The 19,312-nt window shown below is 50.0% G+C and overlaps 5 protein-coding genes across 5 annotated transcripts; 2 read left to right on the top strand and 3 right to left on the bottom strand.

The window, feature by feature from the left end:
• Window positions 1–213: 213 nt before the first annotated feature.
• Window positions 214–5,163, top strand: B0J16DRAFT_274765 (uncharacterized protein; the record flags this gene model as incomplete). The annotated part of the gene is made up of 1 exon (XM_046123682.1): window positions 214–5,163. One exon carries the CDS (start codon window positions 214–216, stop codon window positions 5,161–5,163), a length of 4,950 nt encoding a protein of 1,649 aa, XP_045978880.1.
• A 36-nt stretch (window positions 5,164–5,199) lies between these two features.
• Window positions 5,200–6,782, bottom strand: B0J16DRAFT_404262 (uncharacterized protein; the record flags this gene model as incomplete). The annotated part of the gene is made up of 2 exons (XM_046132780.1): window positions 5,200–6,488; window positions 6,540–6,782. 2 exons carry the CDS (start codon window positions 6,780–6,782, stop codon window positions 5,235–5,237), a joined length of 1,497 nt encoding a protein of 498 aa, XP_045978879.1. The 3' UTR covers window positions 5,200–5,234.
• A 1,412-nt stretch (window positions 6,783–8,194) lies between these two features.
• B0J16DRAFT_404241 (putative polyketide synthase) lies at window positions 8,195–16,329 on the top strand. The gene is made up of 11 exons (XM_046132779.1): window positions 8,195–8,870; window positions 8,924–9,194; window positions 9,247–9,272; window positions 9,321–9,416; window positions 9,472–9,601; window positions 9,654–9,717; window positions 9,772–10,189; window positions 10,236–10,342; window positions 10,396–15,365; window positions 15,418–15,594; window positions 15,646–16,329. Exons 1-11 carry the CDS (start codon window positions 8,218–8,220, stop codon window positions 16,294–16,296), a joined length of 7,563 nt encoding a protein of 2,520 aa, XP_045978878.1. The 5' UTR covers window positions 8,195–8,217; the 3' UTR covers window positions 16,297–16,329.
• Window positions 16,330–17,488, bottom strand: B0J16DRAFT_182924 (uncharacterized protein). The gene is made up of 2 exons (XM_046122654.1): window positions 17,290–17,488; window positions 16,330–17,237 (listed from the first exon to the last, which is right to left on the bottom strand). Exons 1-2 carry the CDS (start codon window positions 17,378–17,380, stop codon window positions 16,363–16,365), a joined length of 966 nt encoding a protein of 321 aa, XP_045978877.1. The 5' UTR covers window positions 17,381–17,488; the 3' UTR covers window positions 16,330–16,362.
• A 469-nt stretch (window positions 17,489–17,957) lies between these two features.
• B0J16DRAFT_404237 (pectin lyase fold/virulence factor) lies at window positions 17,958–19,312 on the bottom strand (the record flags this gene model as incomplete). Its single annotated transcript, XM_046132778.1, has 2 exons — window positions 18,733–19,312; window positions 17,958–18,683 (listed from the first exon to the last, which is right to left on the bottom strand). The coding sequence occupies exons 1-2, from the start codon at window positions 19,288–19,290 to the stop codon at window positions 17,958–17,960; spliced, it is 1,284 nt and encodes a 427-aa protein (XP_045978876.1). The 5' UTR covers window positions 19,291–19,312.

The following is a 19,312-nucleotide window of genomic DNA, read 5'->3' as shown; positions in this document are numbered from 1 at the left end:
ATCCTCCAAACCATTTCTCCACCACACTTCTTGCATAAGCCCCTCTTGCTGATCGGAATTACACCATCTTCGCCTTGGCTCCCCGCTTACCGAAGACGGGTGAGTCGCCAAGAAATATGGGTTAACCGACGTCGTGAAGTATCAGAACAATGACAGAGCACCCAGAATCAATTCATGCATCGTGAAAGCCTCACTATGGTACCAAAAAAGATCATGTCTCAACTGGATCTCGATGAGAAAGCACTGGGAGAGATCGCCAATGCATGTGACATCTCGGTTGAACAGATCGAAGATGCCTATTCTTGCACGCCTCTTCAAACGGCGATTATGGCCGAGTCAACAATTCATGCTGGCGCAAGTGTTTTCCAATTTGTTCTTAACCTATCATCTGAACTTGACCTGGATCACTTTTGCGCTTCGCTGAGCCAAGTCGTCTCTCTCAATGCCATCTTGCGGACTCGGTTGGTAGAATGCAGCGAAGGACTTGTACAAGTTGTGACCAACGAGAGACACGAAACACGGCGTCTACATGATGATACAGATATCAGGCAGTACATGATCGAAGATGAGAAGAAACCTATGGGCCACGCAACACTGCTTGTCAGGACTGCTATTATTAGATCGCAATTGTTGCTCACCATGCACCATGGCATTATGGATCATGCTTCACTGACGCCATCATTCGAAGATATTCTTACCATTTATCACGGAGGGGAAGCCAACAAGCGAGCGAACTTCAAAGAATTTGTCAGCCAATGTTCATGCATCAATGAGGATGAAGCGAAGGCGTTTTGGTCCTCACGCTTCAATGGTTCACCATCCATCTTCCCAAAAGTCAACCCAGGTCATTTGCCTTTTGGCGCGAGTAAAATCACACGGAGAGTCATTATGGAACAGATCGGCAAGGGAGTTTCTGCTGCTCATGTTCCCTCGTATATCGAGACAGCTTGGGCCATGACTGCAGCAAACTACAGTGGAAGCGATAGCGTGGCCTTTGGACTCATCTTTTCGGGACGCAATTCGGCATTTACAGCCGCCGAGACAACACTGGGCCCGACTATTGCTATCGTGCCTGTGCAAGTGACCTTATCGAAGACCTCAACTTTGGAAGGCATTCTGAAGGAGCGAACATCGGCTCGACGACAACTCCAACAGCACGCGAGTCTGCAGTATGGCATCCCCAAGATCCGAGCAGTCAGTGAAGCCGCTCGAGTTGCTTGCAGTTTTCAAACTCTATTGAATATTCGTCCACGATGGTACGATCCGAAAGAATCGTCTGAAATATCGTTCCAGCAGATGAAAGAGCCAGCTGAACCCTTTGCTTTATCGCTTAGCTGTGATCTGGAGGATGATGGCATTACAATCCATGCATCAGCAGACTCGAAGATTGTACCGGACCAGCAACTAGTGCGGATTCTCGACCAATTTGAGCATATGCTACTCTCAATAACCGAGGCTGCTCTTGACACCAAACTGGATGCAATACCTTGTCTAAGTCCTGGCAACCTAACTGAGATCATGAAGTGGAACAGCACTCCAGCTCAATCCGAGCAGAGACTTATCGATCATGTTTTCCGGGACCAAGCTCAGAAGCATGCCAAGTCGCTAGCAGTGGAAGCCTGGGATGGTAGTTTGACTTATGCCGAGCTGGACGATCTTTCTGGCCGAGTTGCCAATCAGCTACGCATGAAAGGGGTTACGAATGGGACTCTGATCGCTTTCGTCTTTGAGAAGTCTTTATGGACAGTTGTCTCAATTCTCGGTATCCTCAAAGCTGGGGCAGTCAGTATCCCGATCTCAGCTGATGACCCTCCGGCTCGAAAGAAACAAGTCGTTTCAAGTGCAGGCATCAATACGATTCTAGCCTCCACAACGGCGTATGCGGAGTGCGCTGGAATTGCCTCGAATGTTACAGAAATCAGCGCATCAGCTGTGAAAGTAATGCCACCTGTCGATTACAACAACGATACAGGACGAGATCCCAGCGATCTTGCTTTTGTTATCTATACCAGCGGTAGCACCGGTTTGCCAAAGGGAGTCATGCTCGAGCATCGGAATCTGGCATCAGCTTTCAAGCTGTTCATAGACCGCATTGGTTACAGAGCAGGGGAACGAACACTCCAATTCTCAGCCCATGTATGGGACATGCATCTTGGAGAAACATTTGCTTGTCTCCTATCGGGCGGGACTCTTTGTGTACCATCCGAGGAGCAACGGAAGTCAAGCCTCACGCCATTCATCACTTCCAGTCATGTCGATCACATCTGGCTTACCCCAACAGTGATACGTACACTCATACCAGAGGATATCACAGAAGCCAAAAGTATGATCTCGGCTGGAGAACCAATCTCACCAGATGCTGCTACGGTCTGGGGAAGTAAGCTCAAGCTGTTCAATGGCTGGGGTCCATGCGAATCTTCTGTGGCCAGCTCTTTAGCAGAGGTGATGCCTGACTCGCCTTACCCAGAGAGCATTGGCTACTCTTTCAATGGAACCTTGTGGATCGTCAACCCGAGAAACATTGACGAACTTGTCCCGATTGGCACGATCGGCGAAATCGTGATTGATGGGCCAGGTGTCTCAAGAGGGTACCTAAATGACGAGAGCAAGACCAAGACATCTTTCATCAAACCACCGCCATGGGCTTTACAAGTGAACGAAAATGCTGCAAGACGACTTTACAGAACTGGCGATCTGGCAAAATACAACCCAGATGGAAGTCTCTGTTTCTTGGGACGAAAAGACAGCCAAGTCAAGATTCGCGGCCAAAGGCTAGAGCTTGGAGAAGTTGAGAACAGTCTTAGTGGATGCGGAGTTATCCGAGAGATATTTGTCAGTACAAAGATCGTCGAAGGTCGTACGCAACTGGTCGCAGTGCTTACTTTGGACGACCCTGGCCTCCCCAGTGAAGAAGTGCGGATGCCAGTGCACCATCAGCATGATGATGTGGTTATAAAGCATCTCAGAGCAATTGGTGACTATGCTAGGTCGAAGATGCCGTCTTATATGATACCAGCGATTTGGTTGGTGGTACAACAAATGCCTCGTACTGAGTCGGCCAAACTTGACCGAACCACCATTTCTCAATGGCTCAAGGACAAGGGCCGACTCTCAGCAGCCAAAAGGATCATGGATGTCACGGCAATGGAATCGGTTACCAGGCCTAGCACAGACGAAGAGCTTCTACTTCAATCGATCTGGGCGAAGGTTCTCCGCATCCCAAAAGAGAAGATTGGACGTGAGAGCTGTTTCGTTTCCCTTGGTGGTGATTCTATCCTGGCTATGCAAGCAGCTAGCCAATGCCTCAGACAGGGATTATTCATTACGACTGCAGAGCTTCTGAAGAATACTTCCCTAAAGAAGCTTGTAGAGTCAAGACGCGCAAAGGAAATAGCTAGAGAAGGTCTCATCCAACTCGGTGGCTCGAAGCACAGCCTGGAAAAGGTTCCTCGAATCTTGTTACAGCACCTAGACTCTCTCGGGATACCACGCCAGAATGTCGAGGCAATCGTGCCAGCCACTGATGGCCAGGCGACCATGCTTGCACTTGGAGAGATTGGAGAGCAAAGGGGATACTACATTGACTTTGAACTACAGTTCAGGGAGCCTCTCGACGCTCCAAGGCTACGCGACGCTTGTAGAAAGGTTATTGAGTACCATGCAATATTACGAACAGTCTTTGCTTTTCAGGGCTCAAACACTTTCCAGGTGGTTCTGAAAAATGTACCATCAGACATGATAGACGATACAGTCACACAGAAGCCCAAAATCGTGTTCAAGCAAGGAGCTCCTCTGGTTTGTTTTCATCTCGACTTACATGACGATCTTGGCTGCCGAGGTTTGCGTCTCGAGATACATCATGCGTTATACGATGCGATTTCTTTCGCCCTCATCTTTCGAGATCTTGATGCTATGTACAGCGGCAACACTTTGTCTGAAGGTGTTCACTTTCATGACTGGGTGTCCCATGTCGAGTCTCTTGAAATGGAACCTTCACAACAGTACTGGAAGGAAATAATGCGGGGATCTAGCATGTCTTCTCTCGTTTCTACTCCCACGGGGGCGGTTCGCGGCCATGCCCTCGACAGACAAGTCGATTTGCATGTTCCGCTCAGCTCGATGACTCCATCATCTGTCACACCATCAACATTAGTTAAGACAGCTTGGGCATTGGTGTTATCGCAGGCTCTGGGCACAGACGATGTCGTATTTGGAGAAGTCGTCGCCAATCGTTCTTTACCCCTTGCTGGTATTGACAGTGTGAGAGGACCATGCGTGAACCAAGTACCTGTTCGCGTACGCCTCAACTCTTCAACGACAGTGGCTTCTCTAGTTCACCAGACACAAGACCTGCACATATCAAGCATGCCGCATCATCATCTCGGCACTCGGTCGATAATTCACAAGTGCACCTCATGGCCTAGCTGGACTCGATTTAGCACTGCTTTGGTATATCAGAATCATGCATCAGTTGGCGACAGTGTACCGATTGGAGGGAATAATGGCTCTCTATCAATTCATGGGAAACTGGGCGATTCAACGGATATACACCTCATTGCAATCCCCCACACAGAAAGACATGAATTGGAGATCTCGCTACGCTATTCCGACCTAGTGTTCACAGCTGATCAAGTTCATTGGCTATCTCAACGATTTGGCCAAATACTGAGAATGTTACCTTCAGCCATGGAACAGAACCTAAAATACTTCAAGCAAGCACTCATTGAGAATTCTGAACTATCCGCTGGATTTAATGAGCTGCCTCGACATCCTGAGGAATCGGATTCCCCACACGAGAGCAACAAAGATGGGAACGCTCCCTTGCCAGACAAGGCTATGTCGATAGTCGACCAGGTATGGGAAACAGTCGGAATATCGCCGAATAGTCTGGACGAGGGTATCGTTGACTCAATGTGGGATCAAGGTGCTGACGTTGTGACAACTCTGCTGCTCTCAGAGCAGTATCGCTCTTGTGGATATACCGCCAGTCCAGGCGATATCCTCAGGAGCCCTAGCAAAAAGTCTCAAGCCGCCTTGATCAATAAAGATCTCCATCAGGGAAGCCCGATTGACTTGGTGGACGATGAGGTTATGGACAAAGACAGAAAGTCGAGTAATCACTTTCACCAAATAGCTAGGAGGGACTCGGGGACTGGGGCATGACGAGAAACCAAGGACTGGTATGAGATGGACTAGATACATATTCCTTACTGATTGCAAATTCTGAACTGTCTTTACTCAAGTGCATCGAGATATTCTACAAGATTGGACCAGGTCTTCTCTGGCAAAACACATGACATCCAAACATTACCATCCTTATCAGCTCCCATAACCACCACCAAGTGCATGATATACGGACCCTCAACACTCCCTGGGTCCGCAGAGTGATAGTAGATAGGATGGCCTCGCTTCCGCCCAGAGCCAACTTCGGCCGAAGCCTCTTTCACAATCGCCGGACTGAAATCAATCTTGTCAAAAAGACTCGCTTTGAGCCAGTTGGACATGAGTTGAAAAGACATGTCCTTGTCGCCAAACATGGTGTTCATGTTGGTCTTGCGAACAGACTCTGCAGACAGCACTGAGTAGGCTTTCATTTGTTCTTCAGTTGCTTGCTCGCTGATCGACTTGCGAGATAGAAGTGCAAGATCCCCAAGAGACATCTTCAGGGCTTCGTCTGCTGGGCATTGGAGGAAGACTGCAGTAGGTGAGTTACCAGCATAGGCTATGCCGTCTTGGAATGCAGACGGTGCTCGGCTGCGAGGGTCAAGCGCCATCATCGTCATGATATTACGCTTGGACCCGACCGGCTGTTCCTGCGCATTCAGACGACAGGCCAAGGCTGCTAGAACATCGCCCTGAGAGATGAAAGCTGATCCGTCAGATGAGCTTGTCATACCATCCCGTGCTTGAGTTGTAAGCTTATCCATCTTCTCCTTTGGAATGCAGAGAATGCGCGACTCCAGTGGTGCAAGTTTTGACTCGTAAAATGCCCAAGCCAACCAATAAGCAACTCTCCAACCTGTGAGTTCTGTGCCAGCAAGAACGTGTTTGGCTTCCGTAGGAGGATCATAAAGGCCCTTCATACCGTCTTCTTGCACTCCGCCGAAAGGAGCCACCTGCTCCGGTCGTCCAGCGAGTTCGTGACACCAAGCATTAATGACCGCAGTAAGCCCAAGAAGATCAGCTGTCATATGAGAGTGGGTGAGGCCGACAACAGTGCCGTTGGTGAAGGTGCTTACATGGAGTGAGAACTGGGGTCTATCTCCTTGGATCAAATCGTCAAAGCACGAAGGTGATCCTGGACCCATGGCAAGTGAATTAAAGGCTCGCGGGCCCATGAAGGTTTCGACCTTCCCATTTGCTCGTGGTAACTTGGATGCTAGAGGATGGTCTTCAAAGCGCATGTCAAACATCTCCTTTGTAAAGTGAACCGGCGGTCTTTCACTTGTAAAGGGTCTTGGGATGTGAATTTCCAACTTGCCATCATCCTGCAATTTCTGTCAACCAAAACAACGACCTAAGGACGCGAGATCACTTACGCGACGGTGGTATCGGCCACCAAGTTTGTGCCACCCGTCCCTCTGAAAGACACGAGTTAAGGAAGAATGCAGCTTTTCCGGATCGAGTATCTCATCAAACCGAAACGTCCAAACTAGGATGCATCTTTGAAGCCCGCTGATGCTATCGAACAGGTGCACTGGAACGACTTCATCTGTTGGCACCTTGGGCAGGATGTTAAGGCTTTGGCGTCGAAGGAAGGGAAGTCTTGAGAGCCACGACATCTCTTCGTCTGTGTCTGGTAGGATGACCGAAATGTCCCAAAATCGTGCTACGCAGTGTTGCCAGTTGTGCAGTCTAAATCAGGCGTAAGCCGCAAAAGAGTAGAGATCGATTGATAGACGCCTTGCCCGACGAAACTATCGCCTACTTGTTCCCTCTCGGATTATAGAACAGTCAATTGGATCGGATAAGACTGCGCGATCTACATAAGCATTACCTTAAATATCATCAACAATCATGATCATGGGATAGAATATTGTGTTGTAAATGCTGCCAAGTTATGCACTACCATTCTTAACTCGGAAGGAAATGAAATTACACGAAGTTGTTGATAGTCGGACCCCGTTTGGTGAAACATCCTGGACGCGACAAGAGGTACAGTACAGTAAGTCCAGATACGACGCTTACCCTCCATTGCTTCCTTCAAACTTGGCGACCTTGGCTAAGCAAGGATGATAAGGGATGTCACCCGTCAGTTCTTGGCCTGGCAGCCGTCCCGCTTCTCAGGCCATCAGAAGTGTTGGGTGCCAATCGCATACGAGACGGAGTAATCTGATCAATTAAAGGCAACTTGGACAGACAGTTCGGCCACTCTATTTTGGCACCCTGGCTCAGGAGACAATTCGTCTGTTGGCCGCCTGCCGCTGCATACCGTCCCGGCACTTTCGTGGGGTAGGTCAGCTTATTATTATGACGCTGGTAATCGCCGATACTATCAAACTCCACGTAGTCCCATTGGTCAAGGTTCGGAACGTCTTGGGCCTTTGGGTAGCACAACGCAATGACCTTTTTGTCTCGTTGGAAAATAGCGCAGATTGTCTGATGATTAGTACTTGCTACCTATTGTGCTCGCTGACATGCTTTGTGTAGCTTGGCCGCGTCGATGGCATCATATCTCAAGCCTAGAAGGATTCTCCCCGCATTATCTAAACACTATCAAAGCGGCACGACGAACTTACAAAGTAACCCTGGTAATGCTGCTGCCTTGGATCTGCATAATCTAACTAGTGATTCATTGGATGCGAAAGTTCGGACTACGAGGATCCTTTGTTAAGCTGATGCCTGATGTAACTTGACAGGGTAATGATCCTTCAGCATCATACGTTGAGGGGACAAAGTTTAACCATCCTTTGTGGGGTAATGACGAATCTAGTAATCCGGCAACATGTCTGGAAGATGTAGCAATACCTTCGTAGGATCTGTCGGACCTTGCGGAGAAGCGGGATTAGATATCAGCTGACTAGTGTGTGGCTAAGCGGGTAGTGTTCCAAGTATTCTGGAATGACAGCAGAGCTCTGCCGCGGAACATTGTACCAGTTGGCGGGCAAAAGACCGAGGGTAGTTTGAGCGAGAGTATAAGTTCATGAGAAGTCTTTGTTGACCATGAGGTACTTACATACCAGTGTTACTATTCGTGGAGTTAGAGTCAAATAGAACATGCCTGATCACTCACCAATCGCTATTGTAGGCCTCTCCTACCGAGCCCCTGGGGTCGGAAGGAAGGGCCTATGGGAGTATCTCTCAGAAGCCAAATCAGCCTGGTCCAAAGTACCAGCCGATCGATTTGACTACGATGCATTCTATCACCCTGATAGCAACAAAGCTGGCTGTATCGCAGCTGCCGGAGGTCACTTCTTACCTGAAGACGTCTACAGTTATGATGCTCCTTTCTTCAACCTCAGACCTGAAGAGGCACGGGCTGTTGATCCTCACCATCGCATGCTGCTCGAATGCGCCTTGGAGGCAGCTGAGAGCGCAGGCGTCAGCTTGACCGATCTTGCGGGATCCAACACGGGCGTTTTCTCAGCCATTGGCTCGCCGGAACATGGTCATATGCTTGGTGAGGATATGCCAGCTTCTTCGACATGGACCTGCGCGGGAGGAGCTCCTTGTATGTTCGCTAATCGACTGTCATACTTCTTTGATCTGTCTGGACCGAGTATTGCTCTTGATGCGGCTTGCGCAAGCAGTACCTATGCTGTGCATATGGCATGCCAGAGTCTGCAAGCAGGAGAATGCGACTCTGCTTTTGCTGGCGGCGCTGCTTTGCTGCTTGGCCCTGGTCAATGGAGCTTTCTTGATACGATGGGGTAAGTGGCTCCAGTCCCAACTGTCTCTCTCATAATACTTATTCCCAGAATAGAGCGCTATCGCCAGAAGGCAAGTCCTTCTCATATGATGTCAAAGGCTCCGGTTTCGGCCGTGGAGAGGGAGGAGCATGCGTTCTGTTGAAACGTCTCGACGATGCAATTGAAGCTGGTGACCCGATCCATGCTATCATTCGGAACTCAGCTTGCAACCATGGTGGTCGCTCGGACGGTATCACCATGCCGAGAAGGTCTGCGCAGGAGACGCTACTCAGACGAGTCCACCGAGAAGTCGGATTGAACCCCAACGAGACCCCGGTGGCCGAGGCAAGTCTCCTACAAGTAGTTCCTTCTTAGCATCCAAACTCATATATCTCAGGGCCACGGAACCGGCACGAAAGTCGGGTAAGTAAGTTTTCAAAATGATGATGTCTGGTAAGGCTGACCATACAGCGACCCAATCGAGGCAGGATCATTCACTACAGTACTTGCTGCGAAAAGGACGTCGGCGAACCCTCTACACATCGGATCACTGAAGTCAAACTTTGGGTATGACTTTTCTCTTCTCCCAACATGAGGGGTACCTTCTCTGATATGCCTATAGCCATCTTGAAGGCGCCAGTGGTATTCTAGGAATGGTCAAGGCCATCCTGATGCTTCAAAATGGCTACGTCTTGCCCAACGCGAATTTTGAGACACTCAACGAGAGCATTGAGAGGAGGGAGCTTCTTCGGGTAAGCCCACATACACCGAAGTGAGGACATGAGCTAAACATAGGCTCAACAGGTTCCTCCTACCAAGATACCATGGCCTCCACATGAACCAAGACGTGTCTGTGTGACCAACTTTGGTAAGTCTCGTTACCCATGTTTACCTCTATCTTTAGGCTCACATGCATGCACAGGTTTCGGTGGAAGTAACTCGGCCATCATACTAGAGCGATGGCCTACAGCCAGTCCCAGTACTAATGGTGTCGGCCGCGTCAATGGTTCAGCCACCAATGGAAACGGTGTGCAGAATGGTCATAGACAGGCTCCCACCAAGCGACTCTTTGTCCTCTCGGCCAAATCTGAGAGTAGTCTCGCCACTTATGTATCAAGCTTTCAACAGTTTCTAGATACTGAGGAAGCTCAGAAGGACTCTGATGTCGTGTTCATGAAGAACCTTGCCTACACGCTTGGACAACGACGCTCACATCACTCATACCGGGTCGCTGTCGCAGCAAACTCGATCTCTGATCTCAAGAACCAACTTGAGACGGCCAGGCCGAAGAAGGTTAGAGAACGTGCAGTGGCACTCGTGTTCACTGGACAAGGCGCACAGTAAGTCTATTTGAGCTAATGTCTGGTCGTCCACTAACAATGCCAGGCATGCCCAAATGGCCACAGGTCTGGAACATTTCAAGATATTCTCCGAAGCTATCGATGAAGCTGAATCGATCTTGAAGAAGTTAGGCGCCAATTGGTCACTGAAAGGTAAGAAAGGCAACTCACACTTCTGGGTTTTGACTTACTAACAGGGTAAATAGAAGAGCTTTCCCGGCCAGCACCCGCGACTCGAGTGAATGAGGCAGAGATCAGCCAACCAGCATGTACTGCGGTACAAGTTGCGCTCACACTCTTACTCAAGTCTTGGGGGGTTGAGCCAGCCATGGTTACAGGCCACTCCAGTGGCGAGATCGGGGCTGCTTTTGCATCAGGTCTCGTGTCTTTCCAGCAAGCTATTGCTCTTGCTTACTTCCGTGGACTAGCAACGGTTGAGCTGGCACGCAACGGACAGAAAGGAGCCATGTTAGCGCTTGGCGTTGGCGTTGAAGCTGCTTCTGAGCTCTTGGCGAAGATCACCAAGGGCTACGCTACTGTGGCTGCCATCAACAGCCCTTCGAGCGTCACTGTATCTGGTGACGTTTCAGCGATTGACGAGTTCCTCGAGCTAGCTACGTCAGAAGGAATCTTCGCGCGTAAGCTCAAGGTTGAAATGGCCTACCATTCGAGACATATGGAACAAGTGGCCGAGTTTTACAGGATTTCCATCGATCCATATTGCTCAAATGAGCCAGTAGCTCGTGACACTAGCAGCCCGGAGTTTGTATCCTCGTCTACCAGCACGTTCAAAGTGGTCGATACCGTTTCTACCGATTACTGGGTTCAAAACCTTGTTAAACCGGTCCGCTTTGCTGATGCTATCACGAAGATTATCTCCAAGCAACCTGACGGTGTAAAGACGCCCAATGTCGTTATTGAGATTGGTCCGCATCCGGCTTTGAAGAATCCAGTCAAGCAGATCGTTGATCTGGTTCGGGAACAGCAGTCTGGAGACCAGGGGCGTCGCCATGCTGGCCAATTCACTTGCTTGGCCTCTTTGGAGCGAGGAACGGCAAGTGAAGATGCGCTATTCGGTCTGGCCCAAAACCTCTTTTGCTTGGGTGTACCTCTTAGTCTTGAAGCTATCAATCAGACTCACCGACAAAACGCACACGTCATTTCAGACCTCCCCGCATATGCGTGGGATAGATCAGTACGATACATGCTATCTTCGCGCATCACCGCAGCCAAACTGCACCCAGGCCAGCCATACCATCCTATGCTAGGATGGAGAAGCCCTTATGCCGAAGGACAAGAAATGGTCTTTCGACAGGTCTTCACTCTGGACGAGATGCCTTGGATTCGTGAACATGCTGTCGGTGGAACAGTTGTCTTTCCCATGACGGGATACTTGTCTTTGGCTTTGGAAGGGTTGAGGCGAGTTGCTACGGGGACTGTTTCTAGTCTTGTAGTACACGAGTTCCACGCCAAGCGCAGCCTGGAGATTCAGGAGGATGAACGTGTCGACATCACCACCAAAATTAGACCGGCAGCTACGGGAACAGAGATGTTCTCTTCCAGCTTGTGGGTATTTGAGATTCTCAGCTGGAATCAAGATTATGGGTGGACAGCTCATGCACACGGACGCGTTGAGGCAGAAGTCAACGAGCCCACCATCAACACACCAACTTTCAAATCGTCATTGTCGCTCATTGGTAGCAAGCAGCTGAAGGAGCGCGATCCAGAACTTGAGTATACCTCTGACCACAAAGAGGGCACTACGTATGGCCCAACCTTCAAACGGATGAAGAGGTTCTGGTCGGCACCTGGGTTCACAGTCATGGAGTCAGAGGTTCGCGATCTGGACTCGGGATTCCCCTCTCCATATGGTTCCCCAGTCTCAGTAGACACTCCAACCCTAGACAGTTTCCTTCAAGGCCTGGGTCCCCTGCTCGAAGAGTACGGTGAGAAGCCAGCCATGATGCCCAACTACGTCAGTCGACTTCGCATCTCGAACAATATTCCCACCGAAGCAAACTTGCGCTTGACTACTGTCACTCGTCTTCTCGACTATGACCTCAAGGCCGGACTTATGCGCATCAGTGTCGCTGTCTTTGACACCAAAACACTGTCTCCCGTTGTTGAGTGGGAGTCAGTCTCACTTCGAGTTGTCGCATCAGTGTCTTCTAGTAATCCCACCTCAAACCTACCATCAAGCTACTACTGGGATCTGATCCCTAGCCTGAACACTTTAGCCAATAGTCAGATGCTGGCGGACTTCTTGGAAGTTGAACCAGTCGCTGAAAGTGAGCGGGAACGAGTTCGCTTATTGAACAAGGCTGGCCTACACTTCATGGGGAAAGCCCTGCAAGAGACAGCCCAAGACACGAACGAGCTTCATCCACACCTGGCTCGCTTCAAGGTCTGGGCGGCCGCGTGTGTCAAGGAAGCTGAAGAGAAAAGCAACACTGCAAATGAAGATATCGCCACTCTCGTGGAAAACGTTTCAACTTCAGGTGGTCAAGGAGAGATGGTATGCGCTGTTGGGGACCGTCTTACTGATATCCTGCGGGGCAATGTCCAGGCTCTTGAGATTATGCTTCACGACAACCGGCTCTCACGCTACTATGATGATGACCTGACAAACGTACGGTTGAGCCATATCCTAGCCAGATGGACGCGCCACGAATGCGACGTCAAGTCCAATCTACGTGTTCTTGAAGTCGGCGCGGGCACAGGAAGTGCCACCCTTCCTGTATTCAATGCCATCTCTCGTGGCACTGATAGGCTTCCCGACAATTTTAGCTATACCTATACCGATATTTCGTCAGGTTTCTTTGAAGCAGCCCGCGAGAAGCTGGATAAGTGGTCCAAGTACGTCACATACAAGAAGCTTGACATCAGCCAGGACCCAGCTCAGCAGGGCTTCTCTTTGGAAGATTACGATCTGGTGATCGCCTCCAATGTACTTCACGCGACACCCAACATGACAAACACTATTGATCATGTGCGGTCCCTCCTCAAGCCCAATGGAAGACTCGTAGTTCTCGAAGCAGGTCTCCATGCACCACTTGTCCTCCCATTTGCGCTACTGCCAGGTTGGTGGCTCGCTGAGGATGAGTACCGCTCGCTTGAGCAAGGGCCACTACTTTCTCAAGACAAGTGGAACCAGCTATTCTCCGATCGCGGGTTCTCGGGTTTGGACGGAGTAGTGGAGGGCTATCCAGGGGATCCTGAAAACATCTTGAGTATCCTGACGACCACGCGGGTCAGTTTCCCTGATACTGTTGACGGTTCTACACCAATCACTATTTGCGGACCCATGGAAGACGACGATGAGACAGACTATGCTCAACTAGTCTCGGATATCTTAGCTGAGGCGGGCTACGAGACTGAGGTCAAACCTTTTGCGGAGGTCGATCCCACAGAGGAGCAGTACCTCTTATTCATCGATTCAGCCGAGAACAGCATCTTCAAGGATGTCTCGGAGGCAACATTCACCTTGTTACGAGATGCCTTCCTCCAGGTCAAGGGTCTGATTTGGGTCATCCCTGAGGGCCATACACCTGACGGTGATATGGTAAAAGGAATGCTACGCACGGTGCGACTTGAGCAGGGTTCAAGAAACATCCTCATGCTTGAGGATTTTCCGTGTAATTCGCACGGCCTTTCGGCTATCATGAACCTGGTCAAGAAGCTCTACGATCCGGAGTATGTCAAGTCGCCCGACCACGACTTCACTTGGGGTGACGGCTTTCTGAAGCTACCGCGGTATCGTCCGCTACATGAAGCAAAAGATACTTTCGCTTCAGAGGCGGGTGTTGTTATTCGCAAGGAGCAGAATATTTGGCAGGAAGATGTGTCATTCGAGATGACAGTCGATGCTGCCGGAAGTCCTGACTCAATCTTCTTCAAGCGAACAAACACTCTCGAAAAGCCATTAGCCGACGACGATATCCTTGTTCAAGTCGAAGCCTCAGGTGTCAACTTCCGAGACGTCCTTCTCGTGCTTGGCTCCATCCCATGGACAACACCAGGTTTCGAGGGCGCTGGCACTGTACTCCAGACAGGCCCTGCTGTAAACGACCTTCAGATTGGCGACAAGGTCTTCTTTGGCGGTCTCCATGGAGGTAGCTTCACCACTCACATGAAGATGCCATCATGGCACGCAACTAAGATACCAGAAGGGTTCAGCGTGACCGAGTCTGCTAGTATCTCTGTTGCGTATTCGACAGCTATCATGTCAGTTCTGCGTATCGGTCGACTACAACAGGGTGAAAGTATTCTGATCCACGCTGCTTCGGGTGCTGTTGGTCAAGCATGTATTGTACTAGCTCGTAATATGGGGGCAGAAGTGTTCGTTACTGCTGGCTCTATAGCCAAAAGGAACTTTCTGCGAGACGAATTCAACATTCCCGAGGATCACATCTACTCAAGTCGGACCCCCGAGTTCCGCGACGGAATCCTGTCCGTCACGGAGGGAAGAGGCATCGACCTCGTCATCAACTCGCTCAGCGGTAACCTCCTTCAGCAGACATGGGCGGTTGTTGCTGACTTTGGCCGCTTTGTTGAGATCGGCAAGCGAGACTTCTTACAGAACAGTTTCCTACCAATGAGACCGTTCGACAACAACATCACATTCACTGGCGTTGATCTTCGCAAGATGTTCCTCAACAGACCCCAAGAACACAAGCGGTGCTTGGAAGACATGGCAGATCTGATTGATCATAGGGTTGTCGCACCTATTCGGCCAGTGACGCACATCCCTGTCTCACAGATCGGAACGGCTATGCGTAAGCTTCAGTCAGGGCAGAACATTGGCAAGATTGTCATAACTATGGATCACGGTGAACGTGTCAAAGCTGAAGTCGCTAAGCCTCTCATTGGTTCATCTTCAAAGAGCCTACTTCATTCCGACAAAACATACATCATCACTGGAGGCACAGGTGGTATTGGTCTTTCCCTTGGGCCGTGGATGGTTGAACACGGAGCGAGGAATGTTATCTTGCTCGGTCGAAGTGGCTCTAGTCGTCCTGATGTTCAAAAGGTGTTGAAGCAGTACAGTGACTCTGATGTGACTATCAGAGCATTGGCTTGCGATGTAGGTCGTCGAGAAGATGTCGTCAGAGTCGTAGAGTCGATCAAGGACCTTCCTCATATTGGTGGAGTCATTCACGGCGCGTTGTTCTTGAAGGTAAGTGTAATTTTGTCAAGTCTGTCGTAGGGTTCGCTAACTGTATGTTCAGGACAAGCTACTCAGCAACACTTCATACCAGGACTGGCTGAACATTGTTCTGCCGCGTATCAGGGGAGCTTGGAATCTCCATGAGTTGCTACCCGATAACTTGGACTTCTTCATTGCACTGTCATCTTTTATTTCGGGAAGCGGAAACATTGGCCAGTCTGTATACTCAGGCACGGCTGTAAGATATACTTCCTCTCAAGATTGTAACGTCTTTGCTAACTCCTCCTAGTCCTTCTATGACTCTTTCGCGGAGTACCGTACTTCCTTGGGCCAGCCAACGGTATCGGTTGCGCTCCCCGTAGTCCTCGACGTGGGCTATGTCGCAGATCGCGATATGGAAGGCAAGCTCACAAGCTCCCTAGGTGCAGTCTTATCCTTGAAACATTTGCGAACTGTCATTAAAGGCGGTATCATGGGTCCGAGTTCTGGTCTATATCGGGATGGCAAAGCTATTTCCTTCAGCTACGCCCGGGGAGACGACAGCAGTACGCTTCCATGGCAGGCTTTTCATCCACGAGCCCTCGTCAACTACATCAGAGCGGAAACACGAGCTGATGGTACGGCCGAAGAAGGAACTAGTCGCAACTCCAAGAGCAAAGGCTTCAAGGTCACGGATGGTGGCGATCCACTTACTGGCCTTCTCGCAGTCTTGATGGACAAGGTGTCCTCCATCACGATGATTGAAAGAGATGAGATTGAAGCCGATGCGCCACTTTCTAACTACAGTCTAGACTCGCTTGTCTCAGTTGAGCTGCGAAACTGGATCCGACGAGAGACTACTGTCGAATTGCCTCCTTCCAAGATCGCTAATACTGCAAATTTGCGAGCTTTGGCAACGTTCATTCTAAGTCAAATGGAAGCAGGGCCGACGAAGAAATAAGGCTCGCGCCCACAATGGTCATGGAACTATGGCAATGTATGTATATGCTCAATAGAAGAATTCCCCTCATGCGGCCGGCCATCCTGGTGCTCCATGCGCTGCTAGCTCCTTCTCGGTCCACACCCAAAGCTCATCGACCAGTTTCTGGTCAGTGAAGAACTTTTTGTTCTCCTCCAGGACACCAACTGGGTCATAGTAGGCTCCGTTCTTCACACCGTCAGCAAAAGCAACCCACAACCCGTTCAGTGCTCCTCTCTCTACGCCAACTGACGTGAGATACATGAACGGTGTTACAAGGAATTTTATCATCCAGGGACCCATCGAAGTTGACTTTCTGAAGAGATCAGTCCAAACCTGGCCAGGATCGAAAGAGACGGATTGGATTGGTGGATAAACTTGTGAGAGCTTCCGAGCGAATAGTATGTTAGCGATTTTGGAGTGGGCATATCGTTGATATGGAGACGCGAGTGGATCGGGCTTCCTCATATCATCGAGGGCAAGCCCAGTTGGCGGTGGATCCAAAGTCGCAGCCATGGACGATGTTGACATTATGCGGACCTTTTTACCGCTCTTGGTCGTCTCAAGCAGTGCGGGCATCAGTAGTTGAGTGAGCAAGGCATGGCCCAAGTAGTTGACGCCGAATTGGCTCTCGTAGCCATCCTTAGTCAGAGAAGGGGCAGTTGACGAGATCCCGGCGTTGAGGAAGAGCAAGTCCAGCTGTTTCGCTTCTTTGAGGAGTTCAGATGCAAATTCCTTGATGCTTGTGAAAGAGGATAGATCCAATGGCAAAACCACGATACTGACATCTGGGTTGGTCTCCTTGATCGACGAAACGAGCTCTTCAGCTTGAGCGATGGAGACCGGACGGACGGTGAGGTAAATGACGGATGGATTGTGAGGAGCAATCAATCTGATAGTCGCAGCACCCAGTCCAGTATTTCCTGTATGCCTTTAGTTTCAGATCTTCATTTCTCAATCAATAACTGTACTAACCTCCAGTGACAAGAATGGTTTTCCCAGTGAGATCCGGGATGTCTCTGGCTGGGTCAAAGCCATTGTCAACTGGGTTGAGAAAAAGCGGCATAACTACTTGCTCTTGAAGGAGGTGAAAAGGTCTGAGGAATGTCGTTGCCTAGGCGGGGGAGCGGAGGGCTTAAATACTTCCACACCATACGTGCTCATATGTAATGTGACCCCTCTGAGGATCTCTGCTTACTGTGCATACAAGTTATCTTGGTTATTGGTAGGATCAGTCAGCAAAGAATTCCCTACGTCCATTGGTCAGTTGACCTGTCAGATACATGAAGCTGCATCAATCACATTTGCGACTTGCAAAGTTGCTGAAAAGTACAACTTCTCGCTGGACACTTAGTAAATTATATATGTAACTAGACTCTTTATCTGTCACAGGCTTATATTTTAGCAGATACCGCCTTCACGCAGGAGGTAGAACGTATCTGATAACCCTGGTACAATTTATAGCTAGGTTTCCCCAGAACCTAGTCAGTCAGGTAGGTAACAGAAGAAATAACCCCCGTTATTTAAGCTGCAAAAGTAAAGTAGTCTAAATCATGCTCTAAGATAGCATAAGGTAGCTAAACTATTTTGTCTCCTATACTCTTAGCAACTAATTCTTTTGGCACCCTAACGACGGTACAGGCCTATGCTTTGCAAGCTGACTTTCGGGACTTGGGCTTCTCCTCTTGCTCGACAGTCTTCTCGCTAGCTGTCGGTGGAGCGTCGGCCGCCTCTCTCTCATCAGCAGACTCTGCAGTCTGTTTCTGACTGGCACCGTTGGAACTTCCAGATGTATCAATCTTACCAGCACCAGCATTCGCAGGGACAGACTTCTTCGCCTCCTCAGCCGAAACAGCCGAAGCAATCTCATGCTCGGAGTACTCAGAGAAGAAAGAAGTGTCGGTAAACTCCCAGTCGCCCTTGGACTCTTCAAGAAGGTTGACTTCGCAAGCCCGGCCAAAGGCAAGCTCACATTCCGCAGCAGAGCCGCTGTTGGGAGTGGTGAAGAGTCTTCCAGCATAGTCACCAACGAGCTGCTTGACATTGATGAAAGCGTTGCCTTCGAAGATTCCACGGGCCTTGTCCTCGCCTCCCTCGACGGCATGACCGTTGTTGTCCTCCCAAACGTTGTTGACAGCGTGAAGAAGAGTGTTTCCGCTCAGAGCGGGGCTTCGGCCGGCGGTGCGGTAGATATAGTTGTTCTTCATGGTGATTTGATCGTCTTCACCGACCATCTCGAAGGTCCAGTAGTGGTAACCATCGCCACCAGTGGAGAAGGGAGATTCGCCGTTGATGAAGTTATTTGAGAGGGTGATCTTCTTGCTGGGGCTATGACCGAAAACATAGTGCTGTCGACCAGGTCGAGCAGTCTACCAAAGTTAGCATGACGAAATTTATGAATCCACAGAAAGGACTTACAGTGACGTGATCGACCCAGACCAGCTCGGCCTCGTCAAAAGAAAGGATGTCTCCACCCCAAACGTACTCGGGGTTGAGATCCGTAATCGCGATGTTCTGGATGATTACATTCCTGGCGCCGCCGCGGATCCTCAAACCCTTGCCTTTGATAGCGGCCTTGTCACCAACACCAAGAACAGTCTTGTCCGAACCAACGTCGATAGGAGTCCTGGGTGCCTTGGGCCAAGTAGCCTGAGAGCTAGGGCTGTCACCACAGTCTCCATTGTCTGCAATGATCTTCTGGACACCCTCGCCATCGCCCCAGCTGTGGCAGACGGTGCCGGTCTCATCACCCTCGGAGTCGGTGTAATCGAACTCCTTGGACAAAACAATAACTCGAGGCTTGTCATCAGTCAGAAGATCGGTCAATTCCTCGATCGTTTCAGGATGGTCGGGCGTCGCATTGCCTCCACCAGTGACGCCCGCGGCGAAACCTTCAGCTTTGCCGACAACGCTCTGTGCAGTCGCGAGTTGCGCCAGACCAGCTAGGGCAACAAGAAAGGTTGGTACTGATTTCATCTTGGTAAGAAGGTAGTTAACG

This window comes from Fusarium flagelliforme (genome assembly GCF_020744385.1).
Source record: "Fusarium flagelliforme strain FIESC 12 MPI-CAGE-AA-0113 chromosome Unknown B0J16scaffold_7, whole genome shotgun sequence".
NCBI lineage: Eukaryota > Fungi > Ascomycota > Sordariomycetes > Hypocreales > Nectriaceae > Fusarium > Fusarium flagelliforme.
The sequence above is the reverse complement of the archived record's forward strand: the minus strand, read 5'-3'. Positions and strand labels throughout refer to the sequence as shown.